This window comes from Salminus brasiliensis, chromosome 15 (genome assembly GCF_030463535.1).
Source record: "Salminus brasiliensis chromosome 15, fSalBra1.hap2, whole genome shotgun sequence".
NCBI classification, from domain to species: Eukaryota; Metazoa; Chordata; class Actinopteri; order Characiformes; family Bryconidae; genus Salminus; species Salminus brasiliensis.
Genome location: NC_132892.1, coordinates 26,289,526 through 26,314,410, shown reverse-complemented (window position 1 = coordinate 26,314,410; position 24,885 = coordinate 26,289,526). Strand labels below are relative to the sequence as shown.

The following is a 24,885-nucleotide window of genomic DNA, read 5'->3' as shown; positions in this document are numbered from 1 at the left end:
TCGGCTCTGATTCCTGATTATGGATCTCTCTTTAGTGCATTTGCCAGCATGAGATTTGACCTCTGCCTCTGACTATGAGGACGAGAGGAGGGTTTCTCCTAATAAGCTGCTCAGGACTCGCTTCCTGCCAGTGTTTCCCACTCATTATACAGATCTACAGAACTAGCATGGCCTCTACAGGTTATTACTGTTGATTTTCAATAGGACTCATTTACAATGTGATAACGACTATTATTACACACGGGACTGGCAAACTCAAGTCTGCACTTCTGACCAGTTTTTGTTTGTTTTGATGCAAAAAATCTGGATATGTTTCCCCTTAAGGCAAATTAGAGCTGGAATAATGGGTGCAGCCCTAACCAAGGGTTGCTAGACAGTTCTAAAAATCAAATACACTGTTTTCTAATGTCTTATTGAAGAGAAATTCCACACATTTCTTGACATTCCTGCACAAATAAATACAACAAAGCGTTCACACTGGTTTGGTGTGATATGGTTTATTTGAGAGAAATGGATTCGGGTGGATTTAGAGGTCTTTACAGTGATGGTGACGGAACTAAGGTCATGATGTACAGAATTTAGCCATTTAATTTTTTATTTTTTTATTTTACACACACACCCCCAATGGACCTACTGGTGTCTTTGGATTTCCTGCATGTACATCTCCGCTGTGTGTGTTTAAAAACTAGTTTTAGCCAAAAGCTGATCTCCAATCATAAAATATAATGTCTCAGGTATCATGCAGCTTATTCAGAACCATGTTGACTAGAAGCTTTGTGTGACGTAGAGGCATGAGGACACCAGATCACTACCTCTGTCCTCTAGCCCTTTCTGGGAACATCACTGTCCCTTTTATTTTTCAGGTTGATAGACTATTTTAAATGAGTTAATTATACATTAATGTTGCGCGATGTCTGAATTTCTGACTTCCAAGCAGAAAATTGTAACTGGAACACTGGCACGTCAGATGTCCTGCTCGGAAAGTCGGGGGAGCCTCACTAACCCAGAGTTCAAAATCCAAGATGACTTCTATCTATGTGTGTCTCGTTAAATCAGCCGGACACAAAGTACTGTCCTACTTCAATCTGTGGACGTGTTTTCATGATGTTTGGACTTGCAAAACCCTGCATAATGCATTGTTATTAACTGGTATCACTAATATGCTAACAGTGCTAACCTGGGACATATTTTGTTTAGATCCGTCTAACTGTTTTTGGTAATGTTGTGAAAGAGTGTAGAATTAACTGCATGTTCAACTGGAATGGGATCAACTCGGGTGTGATGTTTTTTCATTTTCATTATTCATACTCTGACATACTGTAAATCTGTTAGTTGTTCTTTACAATGAATAAACCAATAGAAACGCTCCAAAATTACATGGAATAAATGTAATCTTTTTACTTCGACTTTCATTGAAAGTGACAGGGTCAAATTGTGTGAAAGGGGAAAATAAAAAAATATATAAATGTATACTACTGTATACTATACTAATTGTTATTATTATTAATAATTATATTAATGATGATGATCCATAACAACTATTCCGCTTATATATCTGTAACACACACATTTTGCATCACATTTGACACAATAAATTTGTGCGCATCTACACCCGATCTTTGACACACCGAGTGCTTGACTCATGTTTGGTCGGCAAAGTAATTGCATCGCACGCTGGGGTACGATCGCCCAGCGGTCAGCCGTCCGCAGCCTGTTTCCAAAACACCAGCTCGGTCAGCGTGAGGGAGCACGTTCTGGAAAGAACCCGACTGTGTGGAGGTCTGTTCTCCACAGTAGTAGCCAGCTGGCTGCTAACACGCAACCCACACTCTGAAAACATACCCTGACCGCAACCACAGCAGATGTCTGCTTGGGGTAGAAACGGTGAGAAGAACATCAACTGTGCTGCAAAAAAAAGACGTGATTATGCTTGAAAAAGACTGCTTTGCTTTTGGGAGTTAAGGCTGGACCACTGTAGACACACACACACACACACACACACACACACACACACACCACTCATGAATTATAACGCCAGTCAAGAAAATAAGGGTTGTTAGAGAACACTACATGTCCATCAGTAACAATTTGGGATGTTCCGACACTGAAACAGTCTTAAGGACAATCTGTGAACCGGCGGCAGGGTCATGGGCACCCTCAGCTCATTGATGTGATCCATGGAGGATCCACCTCACAACTTATAGGACATAAAGAATCTGCCGCCAACGTCTTGTTGACAGATACCACAGGACGCCTTCAGAAGTCAAAGCTGTTTTGGCAGCACAAGGGGAAGCTACTCGATATTAGGCAGGTGGTATTAATGTTATGACTGATTGGTATTGCCGTATTTGGGCATAGAAGACATTATTTCATCTCTAGCAACAGGCCATGTGCCAAACTGACATACAGAATCAGTCAAAAGTTTGGACACATCTACTCACCAAGGGTTCTCCTTATGTTTTCCCTTTTTGAATTACAATGATGACTATATGAAACTATACACCCTCAACTAAATAAAAAACCCTCAAATCTAGCTTGTGTTTCAGATTCCTCAGAGTTCCTCAGTGTTGCCCCTGTTTGCGTGGATTCAGCTTTACATGCTCTTGGCATTCTTTTAATATGCTCTTTGAGGAGCCACCTGGGATGCTTTTCCAGCAGGACTGAAGAAGCTCCACAGATGCTGAGCCACCTGCTGGCTGTTTAAAACTTCTTGTTAAGGGGCATAAAAAATTATATTCAGATGTGGTCCAGGAGGACCAGTGTTCACCAGAGTTTGGTGGATTCCCTGATCTAACACACCCCATGCAAAGCTTTTAAATGCCAGGTTTATTAGACTGTTAAAATTAAAGGTGCTTCAAATGGTACTTTGAGCAATGCGATAGAAGAACCATGAATGAGCAGGTGTGAGTGTGAAGAACCTTTAAATTGGTAAAGAACTTTTACATCAAGTGCAGGTTTTTTAGACCTTTAAATGGCTCACACATCTCTATTACAAACATGGTTCTTTACAGAGCCAAAAGAGGTCATTCTATGGCATTGCTCAATGAGTCATTTGAAGCATTTTTTTAAGGGTATAGGTGTGTTAGATCAGGAAAATCACCAGTCCTCCTAGACCACAATCAAAGAACCTTATAAAGAAAGCTTATTATTGTTTTTCCCCAACAATTATTACTATGGTTGTATTAATATTAATATGAACTATATTGGTTTACATTTTATTTTCTATTTATTTTATTTTCTTTTTATTAATATTTTTCTGCCACATATCTCATCCCATGGTTTTCAAAATATTGAAATTGATACATCGCTTCAATTCCAATGTTGGTCTGACTGAGCGATTCAGGCTTGTATACTGCTTTTTGATTGGACATACACATAGGTTACCACAGCAACCACTTGGCAAAACCTAAGCACCCACCTGAAACCGCATTTCAACTATCTGGGCTACCACAGCAACGGTCTAGCAACAACCTAGCAACCACTACACAAAACAATATCAAATGCTTGAAATACCACAGCAATCACCTTACACTGAAACGCTGTAGCACCCGTCAAGCAAGCACTTAGCAACACTATAGCAACCACCCGGGATACCATAGCAACCTTGTTCTTTTCGTTTCCTCTGTCTGACACACAGGTCTCGGCTTGGATCTCGGATTTCATCATGGATGGCAGCCCATCACCTTAAGCTCAACCCAAGCAAGACAGAGCCAATGCAGCAGCTTGACTCATTTTCAACCCTCCGCCTCCACCTCCACCTTGCTGCGTACCCTTCACTGGCTTTCTGTAGCAGCCTGCATTGCTGATTGGTCTACAAAGCCAAGAAAGGACCAGCCCCTCCGTGCTTGGTGGCAATGGTCAAAACCTGGTCTGTACCAAGAGCCCTTCCAGCTTGACCCGTCATTCTTTAACATCCTTTAAGGACAAGCATCCAGACCTTTTCTGTTCTGGCACCGAAGTGGTGGAACGAAGTTCCCCTGGGTGTCCGAGTGGGAGAGACGCTTGCTGTCTTCAAGCACCAAGTCTTCAAAGCACTTTTGTAAGTTGCTCTGGATGAAAGCTGCTAAATGCCCTAAATGTAAATGTAATGCAATGGTGTACAGAGGCAAAATTACCAAAAAACTGTCCTACTGTCCAAATACTTATATACCTGACTGTACACTATCGCTCAGGCCTTAGATTGCATGTGTTCCTGTCTGGATTTGGCGCTGTGTCCGTAACACAGCGACAGAGAAATAATGCCATGTGTCACACTGATAGCTCATGCGTCCCCCCACGCCGCGTCAAACCAGGACTATGATGGAGCGGATCAGTGCGTGTATGCGTGTGCCTCCAGCATGCTGCCCTGGTTCAGTCACTCAACGCCCTCACCCGCAGAGCCGAGTGGCGCTTAACATAGACAGACTCCTGCAGCAGAGCAGAGGCTCTGTGCGACCAGATTTTCAATGTAACATTATTTCTGTCACCAAACATGACGGTGTGATCGTACGGCAGATCCAGATCCTGATCCAGTTGTAGGCTCAGGACAGAAGCGACAGTTGGACAAAAGGCAGGAAGACAGCTATGGTAGATGCATTTCAGGAAAACCATGCTTGCCAGCTGTGAATGGAGAGAGCATAGCACGTGAACTGCTATCAGGGTCCAACAGCAGAAACCCAAAGCATTGAGCAGTCTCTGTGAGGAGTGGTATGGGTGTGTGTGTGTGGGGGGGGGGGACTCCCTTTCTTCTGATCACTAAGTGTGATTCTGGTATTCAGGTATCTATTGGCTGATATAAAAGAATAGAACATTCTTAATGCATGCTTACCATATTAACTCATCCTTCCCATACATAGGCTTTACTAGTTACCTACTACGTACCATATTCAGTTAAAGGTTTATAATGCTTTCAAAGTTCTGGATGAACTGGGTCCTGATTACCAATCTGAGCTCCAATAATAATGTTTGCAAGCTCTAGGTATTCAATTTGCATTGCAACAGGCAATCCAAGCACTGCGTGCCATTGTCAAAGCAGTAGAGCACAAGTGATGGGTAATATTTTACTATTTATAACAGATGTGAGATCTCAAAAAGAGGATATAACCTGAATGTGCATAGATGTTGAACTAGAAATTCCACATAAATGACCCCTGTGTTTTAGAGTGCAACATAATTTTCATAAGAATGTCTCATATGAATGTTGCTGGTACTGAAGGTACTGAATATGAACTTTACCTTTTTCACTCCATATGATTTTTATGCAAATATACTCAGCTACATTGCAAATAAGGGTCAGCCTCAATGTACTCAATGTACAAGATTAATTAATTAATTGATTGAAATAAAATAAAAAATTATTTGAATATATACAAAAATATTTGAATTAGACAGCCGGTGACATGGATTGGATTGCCATTAAAAAAACATTTTTTTAATTAATAAAGAAATGCAGAATTCCACTTTATTTTAGTTTATTTTGCATCTGGGTTTAGCTGTTTTTTTACTGACAATGATTATTCATATCTGTAGGACAACATTGTGTTCAGCTTTCATACAAAACAACAGTTGTAACATGCTAATATCTGTACAATGACTGTGAGTCCTTTTATTTTAGTTTCTTTTTAATTGTATGTTTTACTTCTCATTTTTTTACTGACAGCTTTTTCACTCACCATGTTTTTCATGCCTGTAGGACAACAGTCTTTCCAGCTTTCAAACAATAGTAGTAACATGGTAATATGTGTAAAATGACTTTAATGTGCTACTTGATATAACTAGATGCCCGGCCAGGGAAGGCAGGTCAGAGTAACTGTGTCATGCACAAAGGTTATGGTACGTTTAAAATACTGTTTTATTTTTTCTGTTGTATGAAAATCATGGTAAATTATGGAAATGTACATATTTCAATTTGTTTCTTGTAGAGAATTTGGGCAGAAATTACTATTTAAAAAACAACATCACAAAACATCATTTGAGGGTCAAACTTTTAGCTGTGGAAGTGTTTAAAATGATGTACATTTGATTTGCACTGTTGCTTTAATGCAGGATGGGAAATGTCAAGCTCTAGCTATGGTTCTGATATGATGTAAAAGCAGTGTCATATCCTAATTCAATATTCACACTGAGCTGTGCAAAGCTAATTCAATTCAATTCAATTCAGGCTCAATTCAATCAGCTTCAACATGGTAAATGCAAACAGTGCGAGCCATCTTGGGCGAGAAGTGGCCTTATTTATTACGCCAGAAACATGCTGCCTCCGTTACTTAACGCCTGACAAGAGACACCAAAATAAGGCAGGTTTTGGCAGAGGCAAGGAGTCCTGCAGTTGAGTAGAGTACATAGTGTCCAGGGACATAATAGCAAACCCATACACTTACTCATCACTACACAGTATTCCCTGCTGCCCTACCCTAGATTTGACTAATTATTCACTGGACTAATTATCACCTACAGCACTCGCAAATGTATAGAAACATGTATGGGAAGTTCATTTATTACATTTTATTTCTTGCATTTTTATAATAAATAAATGTTCTAACCACAATTCAGTCAACCTTTCATATGATTTTGGTATTTTTATCCTTATCTTTTTTTTTTTACTCATTTTTCATTTTGATATTTATTATAAGTTGTATTTATAGTGATTTTTTATATTTTTATTTATTTATTATCTATGTTTGTATTATTTATTTTCTATTTAATGTGTGGGTTTTGCATTTTGAATTCATTTTTTTGGTTTATTTGAACATTGTTTAGATGGATGGATGGATGTGTTTAATTTCCATCAGATGCTCACCTGGCTTAACATCATTAAGCACTGATTTACCAAACCTAGGTGTTGGAGGAGAACTCTACATATTACTAGAATCCCATGAGGAGAACTTTGAAAACAGTGATGGAAAAACGTTTTCACAACTTTTTGTAGGAATGTAATTAGTATTTATTTTAATATTAGTGTTTAACTGAGGAAATAGGTACTTACTGTACAAAAATAATTATGTTTATTTGTTTTGTTTAATTAGTTTCAATTTTTGTTTTTAATTCCCCCCTTCAAACACAACAGGATCAAATGGAAAAGGGTTATGTAGGGGTATATGTCTAAGAGGAATGTATTATTTATACTGATTTTCACAGTTGCTTAAATCTTTTTCTCAGCCTGTATATAATATCTTTATTACAAATTTTGTAATTCCATATTTTATTAATGTACTATAGAGTAATGAATCAGTTGATTCATTAAAATTAATAAAAATGAATTATCTTAAGTAGACTGCATGTGACAAATCTAGCAAAGGTTTTATTTATTTCTGTGCTCCAAATAGATTTTTGTAATTTATTAGTTTTGTCTAAATTGTTATTTCGTATCATATTTAAAAATAATATAGAGTTCAGTTGCTTCCAACATCCAGCAAAATGAAATGGGTATAAATATCCAGCTCGTGCTGCTTCCCAATCATTACGTAAACACTTCAAGTGGATCTCAATGGAAGCTCCTGTATTTTCCGCTACAGGTGGTTTAACCTGACTGAGTGACATCATTAGCCCGTAGCCGATTGGCAGAGTGATGGATCGTGCCGTGCTTAGAGGGGAGAAACACACACATACACAAACATACCCCGAGAAGGGAGCAGCTGTCTCGGGCTGTGCCGTGTCAAACACAAACATATTCATTTCTTGTCTGGTGCAACCTCCCTCCACAGAGATTAAGCAGAGGAGGCTGCATCTCTCACTCTCTCTCCTTCATCTGTATGGCGCCTCTCTCCATATCACATCTGCATGACAATGAGACTGGCAGAGGGACAGCGTTATTCAGCGTCTGCACATTCATCAAACATTTTACTCTCATTTTGCTTCACACACACACACATACACACACACACACGCATGTTTCTCCTCCCTCCTGCTTGGCGCCTCTCTTTTCAGTCACTTTTTCTAGAAGGCAAATTCATCAAACATCCTCTCCCCGTGCTTGTTCTCATAGCAGCTCTGTTTGTGCAGTATGACAGTAATACACTCAGCACTGCTCTCAAACTAACAGCCAGGAAACGACAGGAAAACAACAGACGCGGCTCTGCTGGAGAAGATGGAGGACGCGGAGCAGTAAACAACGTCTACGTCTGTGCTAAAACTTGAGAAGACAATGAACCGGATTTGTCATTATACCTAAAGCTGCACTGACAGTAACACTGTATCGCTATTGGTGCTGATAACGGCACTTTACTGCACTCTTAAAAATAAAATCGGTTCTTTAAATGGTTCTTTGAGGGACAGCATAGAACATGGGTGTCAAACATATGGCCTAGGGGACAGAACTGACCAGATAAAGGTTCCAGTATGGCCCTTGTTCAGAACCCTTGTTCTCAGTGGCAACTACCGAGTTCAGCTGCTTATTAAAAGAAATCTGCTCTCCCTAAACCACTCTGACACTGGCCTACAGACGTGAACAGGGAGACAAAGGGGGGTCGGACAACAAAGAATCAAATTCAGAGGTATAACCAATCAAAACCAATATTTCAGCTGGCGGTGGGACAACAGCGTCAAGCCCAGAGGCACAACCAATCAGAATCTCCATTTCAGCTCAGGGTGGGACAACGAAGAGTCAAACTCAGAGGCAGGGGGCTCCAAGCGGTCCAGTAGACTAAGGCGCTGCCACTATGATTCGAAGATTGCCGGTTCGAGTTGTGGGTCATGCAGCTTGCCATCAGCAGCCACAGTCGAAGAGGGCACAACTGACCTTGCTTCTCAGGGTGGGTTGATGGCACATTCTCCCCACATCGCTTTCAGTATGATGTTGGTCTGCACAGATGTCTATTAGCTGTTGTACTGGAGCTGAGGAGCTGCACAGCGGGTGGGCTGGATACCTAGTGATGCAGCGTCAGCGACAGTTCAAAAAGAGGAGACATCACCGTACTAGTGTTGAGGGCATGGCTAGTGATAGGGTGAGTTCATATAAATGGGTACTAGTATTGGGGATTGGGTACTTGGCCTTCCAAACTGGGTAAAATGGGTAAAATAAGAAACAAAAACTCAGAGACACAGAGAATCAAACTCAGAGACAGGACCCTTCAGAATCAATCAGAATATTAATGTAATTAGTATTATTAAGTTTTTTGGTTTTAAATAACAAAGGATTTATCTGGGAGACCAATTCTAGATTTACCCACATGCACAGAAGAACGTTATATAAGCCGTTATAACATTGTAATATTGATTAGTTATTTGTTAGTAATTAGTTATAAGTTACTGTGATAAGGCTGCTTCACAGAACTGGATCTCAAGTCAGGCCTGGCCAGGCAAGGCAGATTAGAGTGGCTGGGGCATGTATGAAAGTTATGTGAGATTTTATATGTAGTTTTATCGAGTTTTTCCATTTTGCTGAAATTAGCAAAGGAAAAACAACAAACCATTACTTGAACAGGGGGGTTCGAACCTGATATACAGAGTATATCACTTGGAGTAAGTGATTTGTCCTCAAACTACTGCATTAAAGAAGGAGAGATACGTGTGGCTGGGCAATGTGTAGTCAATCCCCAGTTATGGTGCTGATATGATGTAAAAGCAGTGTCATATGCTAATTCAATATTCATGTTGAGCTGAGCAAAACGAATACAATTCAATTCAGGCTCAATTCAATCAGTCAGAACATCATAAAAGCAATGGTGTGAGCCATCCTAGGCCAGAAGTGGCCTCTGGTACAAAACCTGACTATGTACAAGATATGTAACAGAATGACCCACCTATTATGGATGATGAGTTAATGAGTTAATAGCAGTGGAGTGACAGGCAGAAGTTTGGGAATGGGGCGCTCAGGCTTCTTTTTAGATTTACCGAAGTATTCAAACTGTGTTAAATCCCTCCAGGGACAGTTTTACATTTATACAGTGGCTGCACAGCAGATAATACGCTTTTAAAGACAATCAAAAAAGGGCGTTATTGATTTTAAGACATAAAGGGCAATATATGTAATAACTATTTGTAATATATTTTGGGACACCTGCTCGTTCACTATTTCTTCTAAAACCAAGGGTATTAACAACTGTCTCTACAGTCTATGGAAATCTTTCTACTAGATTTTAGAGCATTGCTGTAAGGATTTGATTGTATTCAGTGAAAAGAGCAGTAGTGTGGTCAGGATGTTGGATGATCACAACTTCACTTCATCCCCAACTCCCTAACTCATGCCAAAGATACAGAATGGTGCACCACCATCATTTCAAAGAACACTGGTCCACTGCTCTACAGCTCAATGCTGGGGGGTCTGGTATTAGGCATGGAGCAAGTAGGTTTATTTTCAACTGTTCCAGATAAAATAGAGAGTCATATTCTATTGGCAGCACTTTTCTACAGGGACTAGACCAGCTGTGTGTGTATGTGTGCATTTGAACATCTGTGTTAGCAATGGGTGCAGCTGAAAGTAGCTAAATGCATTCATTAGAAGGGGTGTCCACAAACACCACAACCATTTTCACCATATTACTAAAAAACTAAACTCAAACTGAATAAAAATGAATATTTTTCAACTTATATTTATAAAAATGATAAATAAATCAACCATAAATCAATGAAAAAACTGAAAACAGAACTGAAACTAAATAAAAACAACTGAAAGTCCAATGTGTAAAAAAACTACAAAAAAAAACATGTTTGTATGATTATTAGTATCAGCCGGTTAGGAAGGTTTTAGTAACAGCAGAAGGACATTATGGAGAAAAAATATAAATAGAGGACTTGAAGCTTTGCTGTCTGTCATCTCCACAGTCTGGACAACAACACTACTGTCCTGAGCAAGAACGTCTGTCTGAAGGACACACAGTTTGATTGATGTGAAGCACCACCCCTTCATAGCAGCCATACCAGCTTTTTTTTGCCAGTGCTAATCTCCTTAGCCTAGCTGAAGTATTTTCATTCTGACTGAATTAGCTTCTGGTAACAGTTAATGTACATGTCTTCCTGAAACAGCAGCAGTACTGAATATAAAGGAAGAGTCAGGATGTTTAAATATGTGAACAGTCATCTATGTCAATTAACAGTAAATTAGAAATTAGATAAGCTCCTGGTCAAAGGCTCCTGCACACCAGAGGACGGTCATATGAGGATCTCTGGAGCTGGATAGCACATAGGAGGCGCTGCAGAAAAGTTATAGACAAGAATCACAAGATCATTTTACACTCTAAAAAATAAAGGTTCTTTGAGCGATGCTATAAAAGCACCACTTTTGGTCCATAAAGGAACAATTTTTGTAATAGAGATTTGACCTTTAAATTGATAAAGATCCTTTGCATCAAGAGAAATTTAAACCCATATTAAAATATACCACTGTCTCACTGAATCCACACAGTATTGCTAAGCATAATGGGTCATTATGGCTCACTGTTATCTTATACCCCGCCAACAGTCTATCTTCATGCCTTCTGTCTGCATTGTTTAAGTTGCAACGGTGCTTGCGAATATATCAACCCAGAGGGGCATGGGGGTCTCAAAATGAGGTGTGTTCAGGTTAAAAACACAGGTGCACCACTGACTAAAAACAACCTAGGCATCAACATAAAAACGTCAACAGTTAGACATTCATTGCTATCTTGGCAGTGAATTGTCAACACAGGCGCATGCCCAGAGTGCACATCCCCACATTGTGCCACTGAAATAGCAATCTGCAAAAAATCTAGGCTGCACCTGGCTCTTGAAGGTAATGGCGAGTGACATGCTGATTGGTTTATTGCACGTTATGCCCAAAACACACCCAAGATTAATGAAGAGACTCAGAACATGCTTTTTGAGCGTTTCTAGATGCGCAGGGCGTACTTTTCCCGTCGTTGCGAAAGCAAAAACACAATGCCACGCCCTGACTGGTGCGTGGTTGCCGGCTCGCCAAAAGATCACTAAAATAGGGCCCAATGAGAAGAGCTGGGCAATATGAGAATATTTTATCATATTGTGATAGATTTGAGATTGTGATACACAATATGCTTTTCTAAGCATATCGAGGATGTGATGCGTGCTTAAAGAACACTGACCAGCCGTACGTTTCATTATTAACAGTGTAATTCGTCTGGTTTACTGGATAAAGTGCAGCACATTTCAATGCAAATCACTGCACTAAATATGGATGTTTGGATGGTAGATTTTAAAAAAATAAATCATTGCTGATGCATTTTGGCTGAAATATGTCCATCCTGATGAATACGGTGTTGTGAAAATGTCTTTATATATCGCAATACAATATTTTTTATCGCCCAGCCCTACCTATGAGTGATATGTCAATATGACGATATTTTCTTACACCCCTAATGTGTATATAAGTACACACGCATTTCCATTTGGGTGGAATATTATTCCTATATTTTTAGAATTTTATATTTCCTAAAATGTCCATCTGTATCAAATATACCTTAAGTATGTAAACTTCCTTCAGTTTTGTTAATCACATTTAATGCCACTGTGTTACAAAGCTCATCAAAATGCCAAATAATTACTGAACACAGCTAGTCTGCAATTAGCAATTAAACAAATATAAAAGTAGGCCACTTAACAGTTACAAAAATAGGCAGGTCTACATTACTTTGCCTTCTAACTCTCAGACACATTGAGACTTAATGCAGCGCTGCCTTGAGTGGACTGTTCAAACCCAACTGTTCAACTGTGTCACTGTACCTTTCCCCTGACCCGCCTCCTTCTGAATCTTCCTCACCGCAGCCAGTCCCTCGTCTTCCTCATTTCCAGCTTTATGGAGTAGAAGAGAACAGGAGATGAATGATTAGCATGATTAGCACGGTGAGTTGGGTAGAGCTATATTGTCTCTCTCTGCATTTCGGTAATTATTCATGATTATCTTAAGACGTGTTCTGTTTATAAAAAAAAAATCTAATGGGGGGGGGGGCTGTGTTTGGTGTGGCATTTAATATAATATCTCAGAACCAAGACTCAAAAAGGAAACCTATCTAAAAGCACGATTAGAAACCACTGCAAAGAACCAGGGCTTAAAAAGGAGAACCCCTCTAAGACCATGATGATGAACCACTGAGAAAAACCAGGACTCAAACGGAGAACCCAGCCTTGTCTGTAATTACAGAAATGGGGGGCCACAGGAAGATTCGGGGCTGGAGTTTTGAATAGAAGGTGCTGCTGAATTTTAATCTGTGATCCTGGGGCACCGGTCTGAAGAGCCTGGTAGTCCCTCTTGTTAAGAATATGATATGAACAGCAACATAGCCGCAGTGTCCTGTCTCTCTGCATTCAAATGAACAGGTCAGGAGAGGACCTACGTCATTACTGCATGAGATCTCCTCACTGACTTTCTGCAGTCACTTCTCTTACACACTCACTCTCACACTTCTGGGACTGAACATGGTATTGAAAATAGTGTCACAGTATTGTTCTTCTACATTTTCAACAGTATCTTGATGCTGTGGTGAAGAGATACAGGTGAAGAGTTTACTCAGTAAACATACGTATGGGGCCTTGTGCTCAAAGAAACAATGAAATCACAACATGGAAACAACAGAATGGATACACACATCAACATACAATCGACACAAACCACTGTATTTAAGTATGTATTACCATTTTTAAATAAAGTGAAGAATTATTAAATATATTTGACATTTTTCTAATTATTTGTATGCGTCTGCATTAATAAAGAGGTCATAAGCTGAAAATCTATGTAATAGGACTGTAACAAACTTTCACAGGCATTAAATTGTTTTGCTACAATATAGTAATTGTACCACAATTGCTAAAGTATAGTAAATAAAGCATAATTGCTATAATATGATAAGTATACCATAATTGCTATGGTATAGTAAATAAAGCATAATTGCTATAATATGATAATTATACCATAATTGCTATGGTATAGTAAATAAAGCATAATTGCTATAATATGATAATTATACCATAATTGCTATAGTATAGTAAATAAAGCATAATTGCTATAATATTATAATTATACCATAATTGCTATAGTATAGTAATTAGACCACAATTGCATTTACTATGTTAATTGTGTAATTGTTAGTTACACCACAATTGCTACAGTATAGTAATGAAACCACATAATATAATATGATACGAGTATGCTACAATCTGATAATTATACCACAATCACTACAGTACTACTGATAATTAGATCAGTTGTGAATAATTACTATATTAAAGCAATTGTGGTATAATAATATTATATTATATTATTAAAACATATAATAATAAAGGAATGATTACAACTGATGTAATTAGTGCGATGGCTACACTTCCATCTACTTTCAGCACAAATTCCAAGCAATAAAAAAAAATATATATATATATATAAGTTTTGGTTTGATTAACTATTAAAGAGGTTTTCCTCACTTCCCAGTAATTTACTGACTGAGGAAACTGTATTTGTTTAATTGTTTGGTTTTATTTTAATATTTATTTCCTCTGGAAAGTTAGGCAAGAGATCTCGTTTCTCTGCTGTTCAGGGGCCGACACAATACTATCTGCTAAAGTTGACTAAAAAATGTCCAGTCAAGTTAAGTGTGTAAAAGCAAACAAACAAACAAACAAAAGAAAACAACACTAGTAAAGAGTTAAGGGTACACAGAAGCCATGGTTTGGTTCACATGTTTTCGTACATGGCTAGATTTCTTTTCTTTCATTTTAAACACCCAGTAGCCCAACTTAATCTGAGCTAATGTCGTACACTGCCTCCTGAGATAACTGGTACGGCCTGTGTGTTTTAAGTGTATTAAGCAGTATACAATAATATACAATAATAAGCTACTAATAACCGAGCGACTGCTGTTGAAAGGAGAGAACACTGAATTTAAAGTTTGCCCATGGATCTGTCTGTAGCCATTCTCTAAGCTAGCCTTTGCTTAACTATCTCAGCTACAGCTCCACCGAATATCAGACAGCCCAGTTCAGCTGAACTAACGGCTGAGCTCCCGACACAAGTGTTAATGATAAAAACTCATGTCTGAAAGAGTGAAGTGAAGCGAGTGTGAAAATTAATGTTCCCGTTTTAACATGTCTTCATGATTGAGAGAGAATCAAGAGTAGAGACACACTAAACCATGTACTAAACAACTGCCAAACAACTGCTCAAGAAAAACACTAACCTACGCAGGACTGAAGCTCATGACCAAGTGTGATAAATGTATGCATGTGCACATCCATACAGGCCTGCACAAAAATCCTGGACGTGACTGAGGAAAGACCGCCTCGAGTTTGCAACAGGAAATCTTGATGGATTTGGGGATTTGTGCTCACTCTATTTAGGTCACGCTGTCTTCAGCAGAAATCTTAAGGAATGGAGGTGTCCCTCCATAAAATCTGACTAGTGGCAGTAAATCAATTCTGGGATTTTGTGTGTCCAGATTAAGCTTCAAATCCCCAATCGGAAAGACTCTGAAACTCAACTACAGATGTCCAGGGAACAATTCGGCATTTACCAACAGAGAGCTCAGAAAATGGACTGCGCATTTTAGTGACTATGCTTTGTTATGAAAGCCTCTGCTGTTGCCCTGCTAAAAAAACAGGAATGCTCCAATATGGGAATCATCTAGGCCTATACTGATAGCCTTATCCTTCATTTCTGGAGTTCAATAAATACATCATTAAACTATCAGTCAAATCCAAATTGAAGTACCTTTATGATCATTATACTTCTACCCTTATATAGTACAACGAAATTCCTCTCTTTGCATTTCCCGCGTCTTAGAAAGCGGGGTCAGAGCGCAGGGCCGGCTATGCTACAGTGCTTCTGGAGCAGAGAGGGTTAATAGCCATGCTCAAGGGTCCAACAGTGGCAGCTTAGCAGACCTGGAAATTGAGATCACAACCCTGTGAACAATAACCCACCACTAAGCCAAAACGGCCCCCAAGAGGATAGGGTTGGCCATAATGTAAATGATGCTATATGGACAAAAGTATTGGGACCCCTTTTTAAAGAGTGTATCCTGCTTTTGCTGGAGTAACTGTCTCTATGGTCTAGGGAAGATTTTCTACTAGATTCTAGTGCATCGCTGTGAGGAATTTATAGAAATCAATGCCCTCGTCTGGCATTAGGCAGCATGGTGCCAATAGTTTCATGATTATCAGCTCCAGAGAGTACTGTTCTGGTGTCAGTACTTCTCTACAAGGACTAGACAAGCTGTGTGTGTGCATTTGCCCATGTGTCAGCAATGGGTGCAACTTAAAGTAACTGGATGCATTCATTATAAGGGGTGTCCACAAATATTTGGACATATAGTGCTTGTAAGAGATGAAGTAGCTTATGAAAGATTGTCTAAAGAGACGATCACTGGAATTGCACACTGTTTGGTGGTTGGTGTTTTTTTTGCCTTTGGAAAGATCTGGTGATCCATGAAACCATTAAGCTTATGAAGAACCTGAACTACACTCTCATAAGTAAAGGCGCCACAAATCGGTTCTTTGAGAGGTGCTTTAGAAGAACCACTTTTGGTTCCATGAAGAAGCATGTTTGTGGGAAGAACTGGTGAAGACCCTTCAAATTCACACTTTTACAAACATGCTTCTTCAATAAACCAAAAATTCTTCTAGAGCATCTCTCGAAGGACCAACCGTGGCGCCTTTATTTTGAAGAGTGTCCGACCCCAGTGTAAGAGTCTCGGCAGGCGTGATGTGTGCGATTAGATCACAGAAGTACAAGTTGACACTTTACCGATGACCACGTGCATGCCCAGGCTTGCCAGGTGTCTCGAAGTTTCATAGCCCATTCCTCTGGCTCCCCCCGTCACTATGGCAACCCTCCCGTTCTGTCTGGGCAAAACTGGGCAGGGAAAAGAAAAATGGAGGAAGAGAGAACAGGACAAAAGGAGCATTAGAGCAAAATAATGATGATGCTTCTTCTCAAACTCGCTCTGGCCTTCCTGATCAAGGACATGTTCTGCGTTTCACTGGGACTATTGAAACTGAGACGTGTGTGTGTGTGTGTGTGTGAGAGAAAGAGAGAGAGAGGCAGAGAGATGAATGAAGACACTGGTTAACATCACTGCACTACTGCATCATTCAACAGAAACATGAAGGCCAATCCCAGGACTCTTGGAGATGCAGAGGGTCAGAGTGCACACAGCTGCAGCTCACTAATGGCATTCACACTACAGTGCGCAACAGACAATAGGCTGATAGCAGTGCTTCCTGCCCCACTTTTAACTTCTCTTTAATTTCACTTAGTGACAGGATTTATTTGCCATTAGCGCCAGATTGTGGACGATTAAGCCTCAGTGTTAAATCACTCAAGCTTTGGCCGACTTGTAGGGATTAGAAAAGCGTTCGTCCTCACGCTTACCTACTACTGTCCGAACCATTACAATACAGTGGCAGGGTGTCTTTTGTCTTTGGTAAATTGCATAATCACACCCATATGCTTTCTGGAGCATACAGTAAGCTCCCCATATCAACTTGGGCAATGTTCTACATTTTTTGGACAAAAGTACTGGGACACACCTCTTAATCATTGAATTCAGGTGTTTGTTTCTTTTGATGATAGGAGAGAGCGCCATCTACCTATACACAGAGCATGGTGAATTGTGCTCTCTCAGACTCCGGCTGCTGATGGCAAAGCAGCATGGCTCGGAGGCAGAATGATTGAAAATCGCAGCACCAACTGTGGATGAACGGGAGGGCATAAAAGCTCCTGTAGGTGTAATGTGTGGGTGTACCAATACTTTTGTCTTTATATATATAGCAGAACACACAAGGTTAGGATTGGATAATAAAAAACAACATAACATTATTGGCAGATAATTGCTTATTTTCATCAGACAAGTTCTGAGATTTGACTGGCAAATTTGAGAAATGCCACAGAACAACCACTTTTGGTTCTATAAGATATAAGAAGATATAAGAAACATACAGTGTGAAGAACCTTTTAAGTCATAAATAACTTTGACATCAAACGAGGGTTCTTTAAAACCTTTCTCCACACTGTTAAAAATTTACTATCCTTGAGAAACCTTTGGAGGAACCTCATAAGGTGATTTATGGAAACATTTCCTTTTAGGTTTCTCAAAGCACCTATATAGTTCCTATATAGTTAAAACTGAAGAACCTCCAAAGATTCCTCAAGTATCTCAGACTCTGAACACTGCATAATGCTAATCCAGGCAGATATAGTCCCAGTTTATAGGTTTTGTAAACTAGCATTTATGCATATGATCATAAAAAAATAGGAAATTGACATCAGCCCAGAATCTGTGCATGGGTGCATCCCTACGAGGACTGCAACAATTACGATGCTTGATCACATCACCAGAAAAACACAGTAACATATTTTCTTGGACTAACAGAGGATTAAATCTGGTTTAGGAGGCTTTTGAAACAAATTGTAGCTAAAATCACTTAAAATCTATACAATTCAAGCCCTAAATAATTAGCCGAGTGATTTATCAGGCTGTCAACCAGGCAAACACGCCCCTCTCTGAATCCTAAACAAAAGTAATTGGAAAAAAAAAGATCACTGATTAACACACTAATCATAGGCAGTTAAAGAATAAAAACAGTAATATAAAGAAGAAATATGAAGTAAATAAACACCAGCTTTCTTTTTGAGATTTCTGATTCAGCAACAGTTTCAACTAGAAATAAATGTATTGTAAACAAAAGCAATTCTTATTTACAGTAAAAAAAACTCTCAGATTCACTTTTAGTTTCCAATAAACCAAAAACATAATCATTAGATTAGTTAGATTAGACTAATTAAATAACTAATCAATATCAGTTATTATAATTGTTAGCTGCAGCCCTAGCACCCCCCCCCCAATAAATGATAGATTTAACTTTACTGTTATTGAGAAAGTACAAGTACAAGCCAATGAAATGAAGTTAGCATCTAACCAGAATTGGTGTAAACTGATGTACAAATGATCATAATAACGTAGAGTGTATATTAAACAGTGTTACACAAAGACAACAGTCAATATCAATATCCAGTCGATTCAAGAAACCCCTTTTAAGCAGCATTTTGCATGAATATGTTTTTATGGGCTTCTGGGCTCCCCCTACAGTTGCAGAGTGTAATTGACTTTTACACCACCGTCATAAATACAAATCTGACTTTGCCCTCCCCCTTATGGGCAGCTGTAAAAATGCTGAGGTGGTAGATTTACAGGGTTGACTCGGGTGGCACAGCTTTACGCAGTTCTCACGTGAGATTCGTGCAGCTCCAGCAAAGTACCATAGGGCAGTAGCAGCATCCCGGCTCAGACGTGGCACTGACAGAGATGCTGTACTCCCCATTACAGTCAGTGGAGCATCAACAGGATTCTGAAGCTGTTAAAGGTGAAATCGCTACATGTTGTTGCTTTAAGGACTTCTTCATTACAGTGTACCCAAGTGAGCACGCAGACATTCCTTCTTACTTCACATGTCTGAGCTTGGGGCCAGCACAATAATACTGGGTTAACAGTCCATAGAGATCAAAGGCAAGACCAAACTAGATTTAAAGAGGAGTCCACAGGGTGGTGATAATTGGATATTTCACAGCAAAAGCAAGGAAGGCGTCTGTATGTGGTGGAAGGACACAAATAAGAGCTAACTGTGTGCAGCCGTTAAATGATTAAAAGAACTGCGTTAAGTTCATTCGCTTGGTTACAGAACACCATGGATGGCTTTCTTCAGGGAGTTCTGCCTTTTTCCTGGTAGCAGTGCCGCACTCATGCTTTAATGCTGCGAACAAGAGTCCATTGTGTAGCGTGTCTAATCCCTCGCCTCCTTAAATCGCTGAAGAGAAACTGCTACATCATACTGATCCGAGACCAGCTTTCCCAGCTCCAAACTGATTCCTGACCAGTTGTCACCCAGGCTTCTTTTGGAGATCCTGTACGCATTTACAGGGTTTAGTTTAGTGACCCAGATAAAGTACATCGCATCAAACTGTTAGATTAGTTAGATTTGATTAGTCAGATTTACAAAACTTCAAAGGTTCTAGGCAATATAAAACCATAGAAACAAGCATTTGATTGAGTAGCTGGTTCTTTATTTAGTTAAAGAGTACATCCACCCTCAATATGAGCAAGTCTTAGGGGGTGGAGAATGTGCACGCAGAGGTGGAGCTTAGCGAGGAGCGAGTAGGGTGTAGGGTTCAGGGTTCAGGGTTCAGAGTAAGGTAGGGTTCTTTTGGAAAGGGCACCTCCCAATTCTAAGTAATAGAGAGAGGCCGATTCTCAGCCTGCGTTCCTATGAAACGTCATGAGTTGCAGCTCAGGTACAGCTCCATTCAAAAGTTCACATCTAGCCGAGTGCGGTCCGAATGCCCGGATGTGTTCCTGTTCTGTCGGTGTTATCGAGGACGCATCACGGCGTGATGTGTTAATATCCCAGAATGCATCAGGCACCACGCTGCTGATCCAGTTGCAATTGTTCTCGGCAGTCCGTGCTCACAAGTCGAGCTGGTCAACTCAGTACTACCAGCCTGAACCTGCTGTATCCTCCCTATTTCATCACCAATTGAGGGCGGAGGTACTGAAGTTTAACAACCTCTTGGGGGCGCACCAGCCGGGTTTGGGACAGCAATAAAAATATTATCTGCATAATATTAGTAGCAGCATCAGCATAAAATGTCTGTTGTTGGACAAACTGCTTGTTTTACCCAAATACTACAAGGAGTATGTCTGTGGAAATCTTTGTAGACAAAATAATCTCGTTTACTTGGACCACTTTAACCGTTAAACGGTTCTTCCTTTTATCAATTTCTTTACATTTCTGTAACTGAAGATGCAACCCAAGCCTTTCAGACTGGTTTGTGTGAAGTGATTCATCATAGAGAAATATTTCAACACACATTTCTTTATGTGGTGGTTACTGTAACCACAAGCTGTGCTTTCTATAACATTAAAACTGAATATCATATATTTATTACTATAGAAAATGACCTGTGAACCTACACACCTCTTCTGAGGTCTACATGTAAATGCTGAAGATGGTAAAATAGTGATAAACCTGAAAAATAATAATACAAAATATTAAATACAAATAATAATTACTGCTTTACAATACCCTGCATTTGTCTCTCTGCCACAAATGTACTTTAAAAAAAAATTTTGGTAATTTTTTTAACTATATTATCATAAAGCAATGTCTCTCACACCTGGCAGCATGTTTCATAACCATTTTGTGTAAGAATGGTAATAGCAGGGGTCGGAAACGGGGGCCAGAGTCCAGCACAGAGTCCGGTTTGCTGATTTCCCTGCTCCAACAGACCTTGCAATTATCAGCTGAGCTTGATTCAGGTGTGCTTGAGCAGGAAAAGCACCAAACTGTGCATGAATCCGACCCTCCAGGACCAGAATTGCCCACCACTGGTAATGGTAATTGTTTGTGCTGTGGCTTTCAGGGACATTAAATTCTTTAGGCATCTGGTTCCATTCACTACCATCATGAGCATTTCTGACTCAGTAAGCTCCTCTAGAACTGAGCATTTCACACTGAACCACTCTCAATGAACCTCTTCACAACCCAACATGGAACAACTGGTGAAATTTCCCTCCTTAAAAGTAACAGTGAGGCCCAGGTGTTCTACACATCTGCCTCATTAGCATCCTAACTGGTAGTTGAAGGTGATCCTCGCTCTACTATTCAACAATGATGTCTGTGCTAGGAGGCTTTCAGGAACCCTCTAGTAAAGTAGCCACAAGACATTGAGAGTTCACTGTGTCCTTGGGGGGCCACTGTAGCCGTAAATCCATAAATATCTGGTGTGGAATTTAGGCCAGAGGTTGAACTTTCAGGACTTGTTATTGCAACACAGTCTGAACTCACTTACAAACATATGTCCAAAAGTTTGTAGACATGCATATATTCCTTATTTCCTCTGCAGCCAAGGGTATTAACAAGGGGTTTGTCTCCTGTTTGCTGCAGTAACAGCCCATACCCCTTTGAGAAGGCTTTACAGCAGATGCTGTAAAACTGCTGTGAGGATTTGATTGTATTTAGCCACTATAACATCAGTGAGGATGAGTACTGATGTTGGATCACTGACTCTCATAGTTAAAATAGTTTAAGAAATAGTTATAAAAAAAAAGGGGGGGGGGGGGGGGGGGGGGTGCCAAGTGTCCCATGCTTTTCTATAGAGATTTTATTAGCTGTTTTTTAAGGGGCTCTTTAAGGTAGCTGAATAAGAAAGGGTGTCTGGATACTTTTTAAACATGAATGTCCAAAATCCATCAGTAACATGTAATAATAATAATATAATATTAATAATATAATTATAAAAAATAATATAGATTTTTAACTCTGTATTTTGTATTCCAATCCAAATAAGTTAGTAAGTTAGTAAGTTTAATTTTGAGTAAATGAGTAACGTTACAAAGAAACTTTAAATTTTTTTATTTAATTTTTTTATTTAATTTTTTTAATTAAGTTTTTCCAAGTTTAAAACAAATAAAAATCGATATAAATAATCAAACAATGTCAAAAAGTTATTTTTCGCTCTCGGTTTAACTTTTACAACATTACCCAGCTAGCTGTCAAACCGCCGGAGAAACGAAACGCGTTAGGCTGCGTCCCGAACTTCAATCTACTGCCCTACAGAGTGCACAAACACTAGCGCTCCACCAACAGTAGTTCAGTAGCGTACGTAGCGCGCTAACTGCAGAAGTGTGCGGATTGAGACGCAGCCCTACACTAACGTTAATAAGTAACGTGGCTCACACAGACAAATGCGCTTAAAACACGTACTCTCGCTAGCAGACCACAAAGCTCCTGACCTGGTAAGGTGAATGACTTGTTGAGAAGCTGGTAGATGAGAACTTTAAGGCCGACTAGATAAAGTCTGATGATGGGGAGCAGGAAAGCGAACAGCCACCACATCGTTGCTAAAGCGTGTCCCTCTGTTTACACTCCGTCTTCAAGCACTGAATTAAGCAGCGCGCCCTGCCGATAGTTCCGCTTCGAGCGAGAGGAGGAGGTTCACAGCTCGAGACGGAGGGAGGAGCCTCTAACAACAAATATAAACAAATAAACAAACTAATAAAAGCAATATCACTTCATTCACTTTAATAGGTCTGAATAAACGGGCTATTCTTTACATTTTATGTCACCTAGGTTATGGATTCATTTTAGAAATACTTTGTAACAAAATTATTATCTTATATATTATTATATATTATTTTTGCACGAGCAAATAATAAAATATGCACCAAAATATTGGAAAATATATTTCCATTTTTGAAATATCTTTTGAACAATAATAATTTGCAATTTTTGGCCTCTGCAGCCCAGACTTTGAAACTTCTGTGCTCCAAAAAATATAAACATCAATTTAAAAAATCAAAAGAATTTATAAAAAAACATTATAATTATTTTAAAAGATAATTACCTCAACAGTGTGAGATTTCTGTAAGGATGTTTTTGAAGGTAACCCTTTTTTATGTAAGCGTGTAAACATTGCCTTGACATAATTAAAACTAAATTAATAAATATATTTTTTAAAGTCAAGATGGTAAAAGTTTTCAATGTTAAATTAAACAGCCTGTTGCACCAGGTGTTTGTTTTTTATTTCAATACTGCTATTTTTAAAGCACATTCTTAAACACAGCAAGAAACATCTATTATTAAAAAAATACAGATATATGGACACACACTATAGAATACATGCATAACGTACACTGGCACAAAAAACAGCAGCTTATCTCTGCAGTCTGTGTTTATTGCCTGTAAAACAACAAAGATAAATGCTGTAACTTTACTACAAAGGGTGGGATCTACATATTAGGCAGCAAGTGAACAGTCAGTGACGATGTGTTAAAAGCAGCATAAATGGGCAAGCATGAGAATCTAAGACGCTTTGACAAGAACCAAATGGTGATGGCTAGACGACTGAGTCAGAACATCTCCAAAACATCAGGCAGGTCCTGTGGGGTGCACTGGTCAGTACCTACCAAAAGTGGTCAAAGGAACAATGACCGATTAACTGGCGACAGGGTCATGGGCTCCTCAGGCCCATTGATGCGATTCATGGAGGCCCCACCTCACAACTTACAAGTCTTGGTGCCAAACAAGCAAGGTCTTGTGGAGTCCATGCTCTGACCTTGTGTTTTACAACTGAACAATTAAACAGTCTCTTAGTTAGTATATATATAACAACACCACACGTCTGTAGAAGACGTGTGGTCACCATGTCTGAAACACAAGCTGCTCTAAATGTACAGAGTATGTGATATGACATGTAGTGGTGATCATGTTAGGACCAACGTAGTGCACTACATAGGGAGAATGGAGATGATCAGATTCTCTCCTAGCTCGAATAGCCCCCCTGATGAACTCGGCAGCAACAAATGAGTGACAGAGTAATTTCAGGCGTTTTTGATCACTCACTGTCTCTTTAATGTGGCGAGACATCATAATGATGACATTCAGCGTAGCTATCTGCATCTTGTTGTCTTGTCTCACTGTCAGCAGGTTGCTTTTTCCAGCCCCTGACTGATAGCAGTGGTTTAAAGCCATCCTTTAACGCCTGCCGCTACCGTGACGGTCTGTATAGATATAGCTGTGTTCAAACGTCATGTTTGATATACGCGTGGATGCGGACTGCTGGTCTGTTGTGGCTGTGTTTGTTTGTGAAGATCGATGTGAGCGAGAAAACTGTTCAAATGTGAAAGCTTAAAAATTACGAGTGGCTGCTGATCTTTAATTAAGTCAGCAAAAAAGATGTGTTTTAATTACAGTGCTTAAATTACTGTCCTGTTTTTTTTATATACACTAAAGAATAATAAATAAATAAATAAATAGCTAATTACAACAGCACTTCTTGCTTCACTTAGCATTTTATTGCTAGGTTGTGCTAGTGACTCAATATTTCTTTAATGAACAAGCTGACTAATCAATCCTTGTTCAATCAATGTTTAAGAATTGTTAGTTCAACATCATTTCCATAAATGAATACCAGATTATCTACATATATGACACGGG

The 24,885-nt window shown here is 39.4% G+C and overlaps 1 protein-coding gene across 2 annotated transcripts in view; it reads right to left on the bottom strand.

Moving 5' to 3' along the window:
• dhrsx (dehydrogenase/reductase (SDR family) X-linked) overlaps nt 1–24,885 on the bottom strand; it is a 72,229-nt gene that overhangs the window by 34,483 nt on the left and 12,861 nt on the right. The window contains exons 1-3 of one of the 2 annotated variants that reach the window (XM_072657305.1): nt 22,683–22,846; nt 16,640–16,747; nt 12,631–12,699 (exon numbers count right to left, since the gene is read on the bottom strand). In XM_072657305.1, coding sequence (XP_072513406.1) covers nt 12,631–12,699; nt 16,640–16,747; nt 22,683–22,785 — 280 coding nt within the window. In that variant the 5' untranslated portion in view covers nt 22,786–22,846. Of the gene's footprint in view, nt 1–12,630; nt 12,700–16,639; nt 16,748–22,682; nt 22,847–24,885 lie in introns of those variants that run through there. The other variant, XM_072657307.1, reaches the window with a different exon arrangement.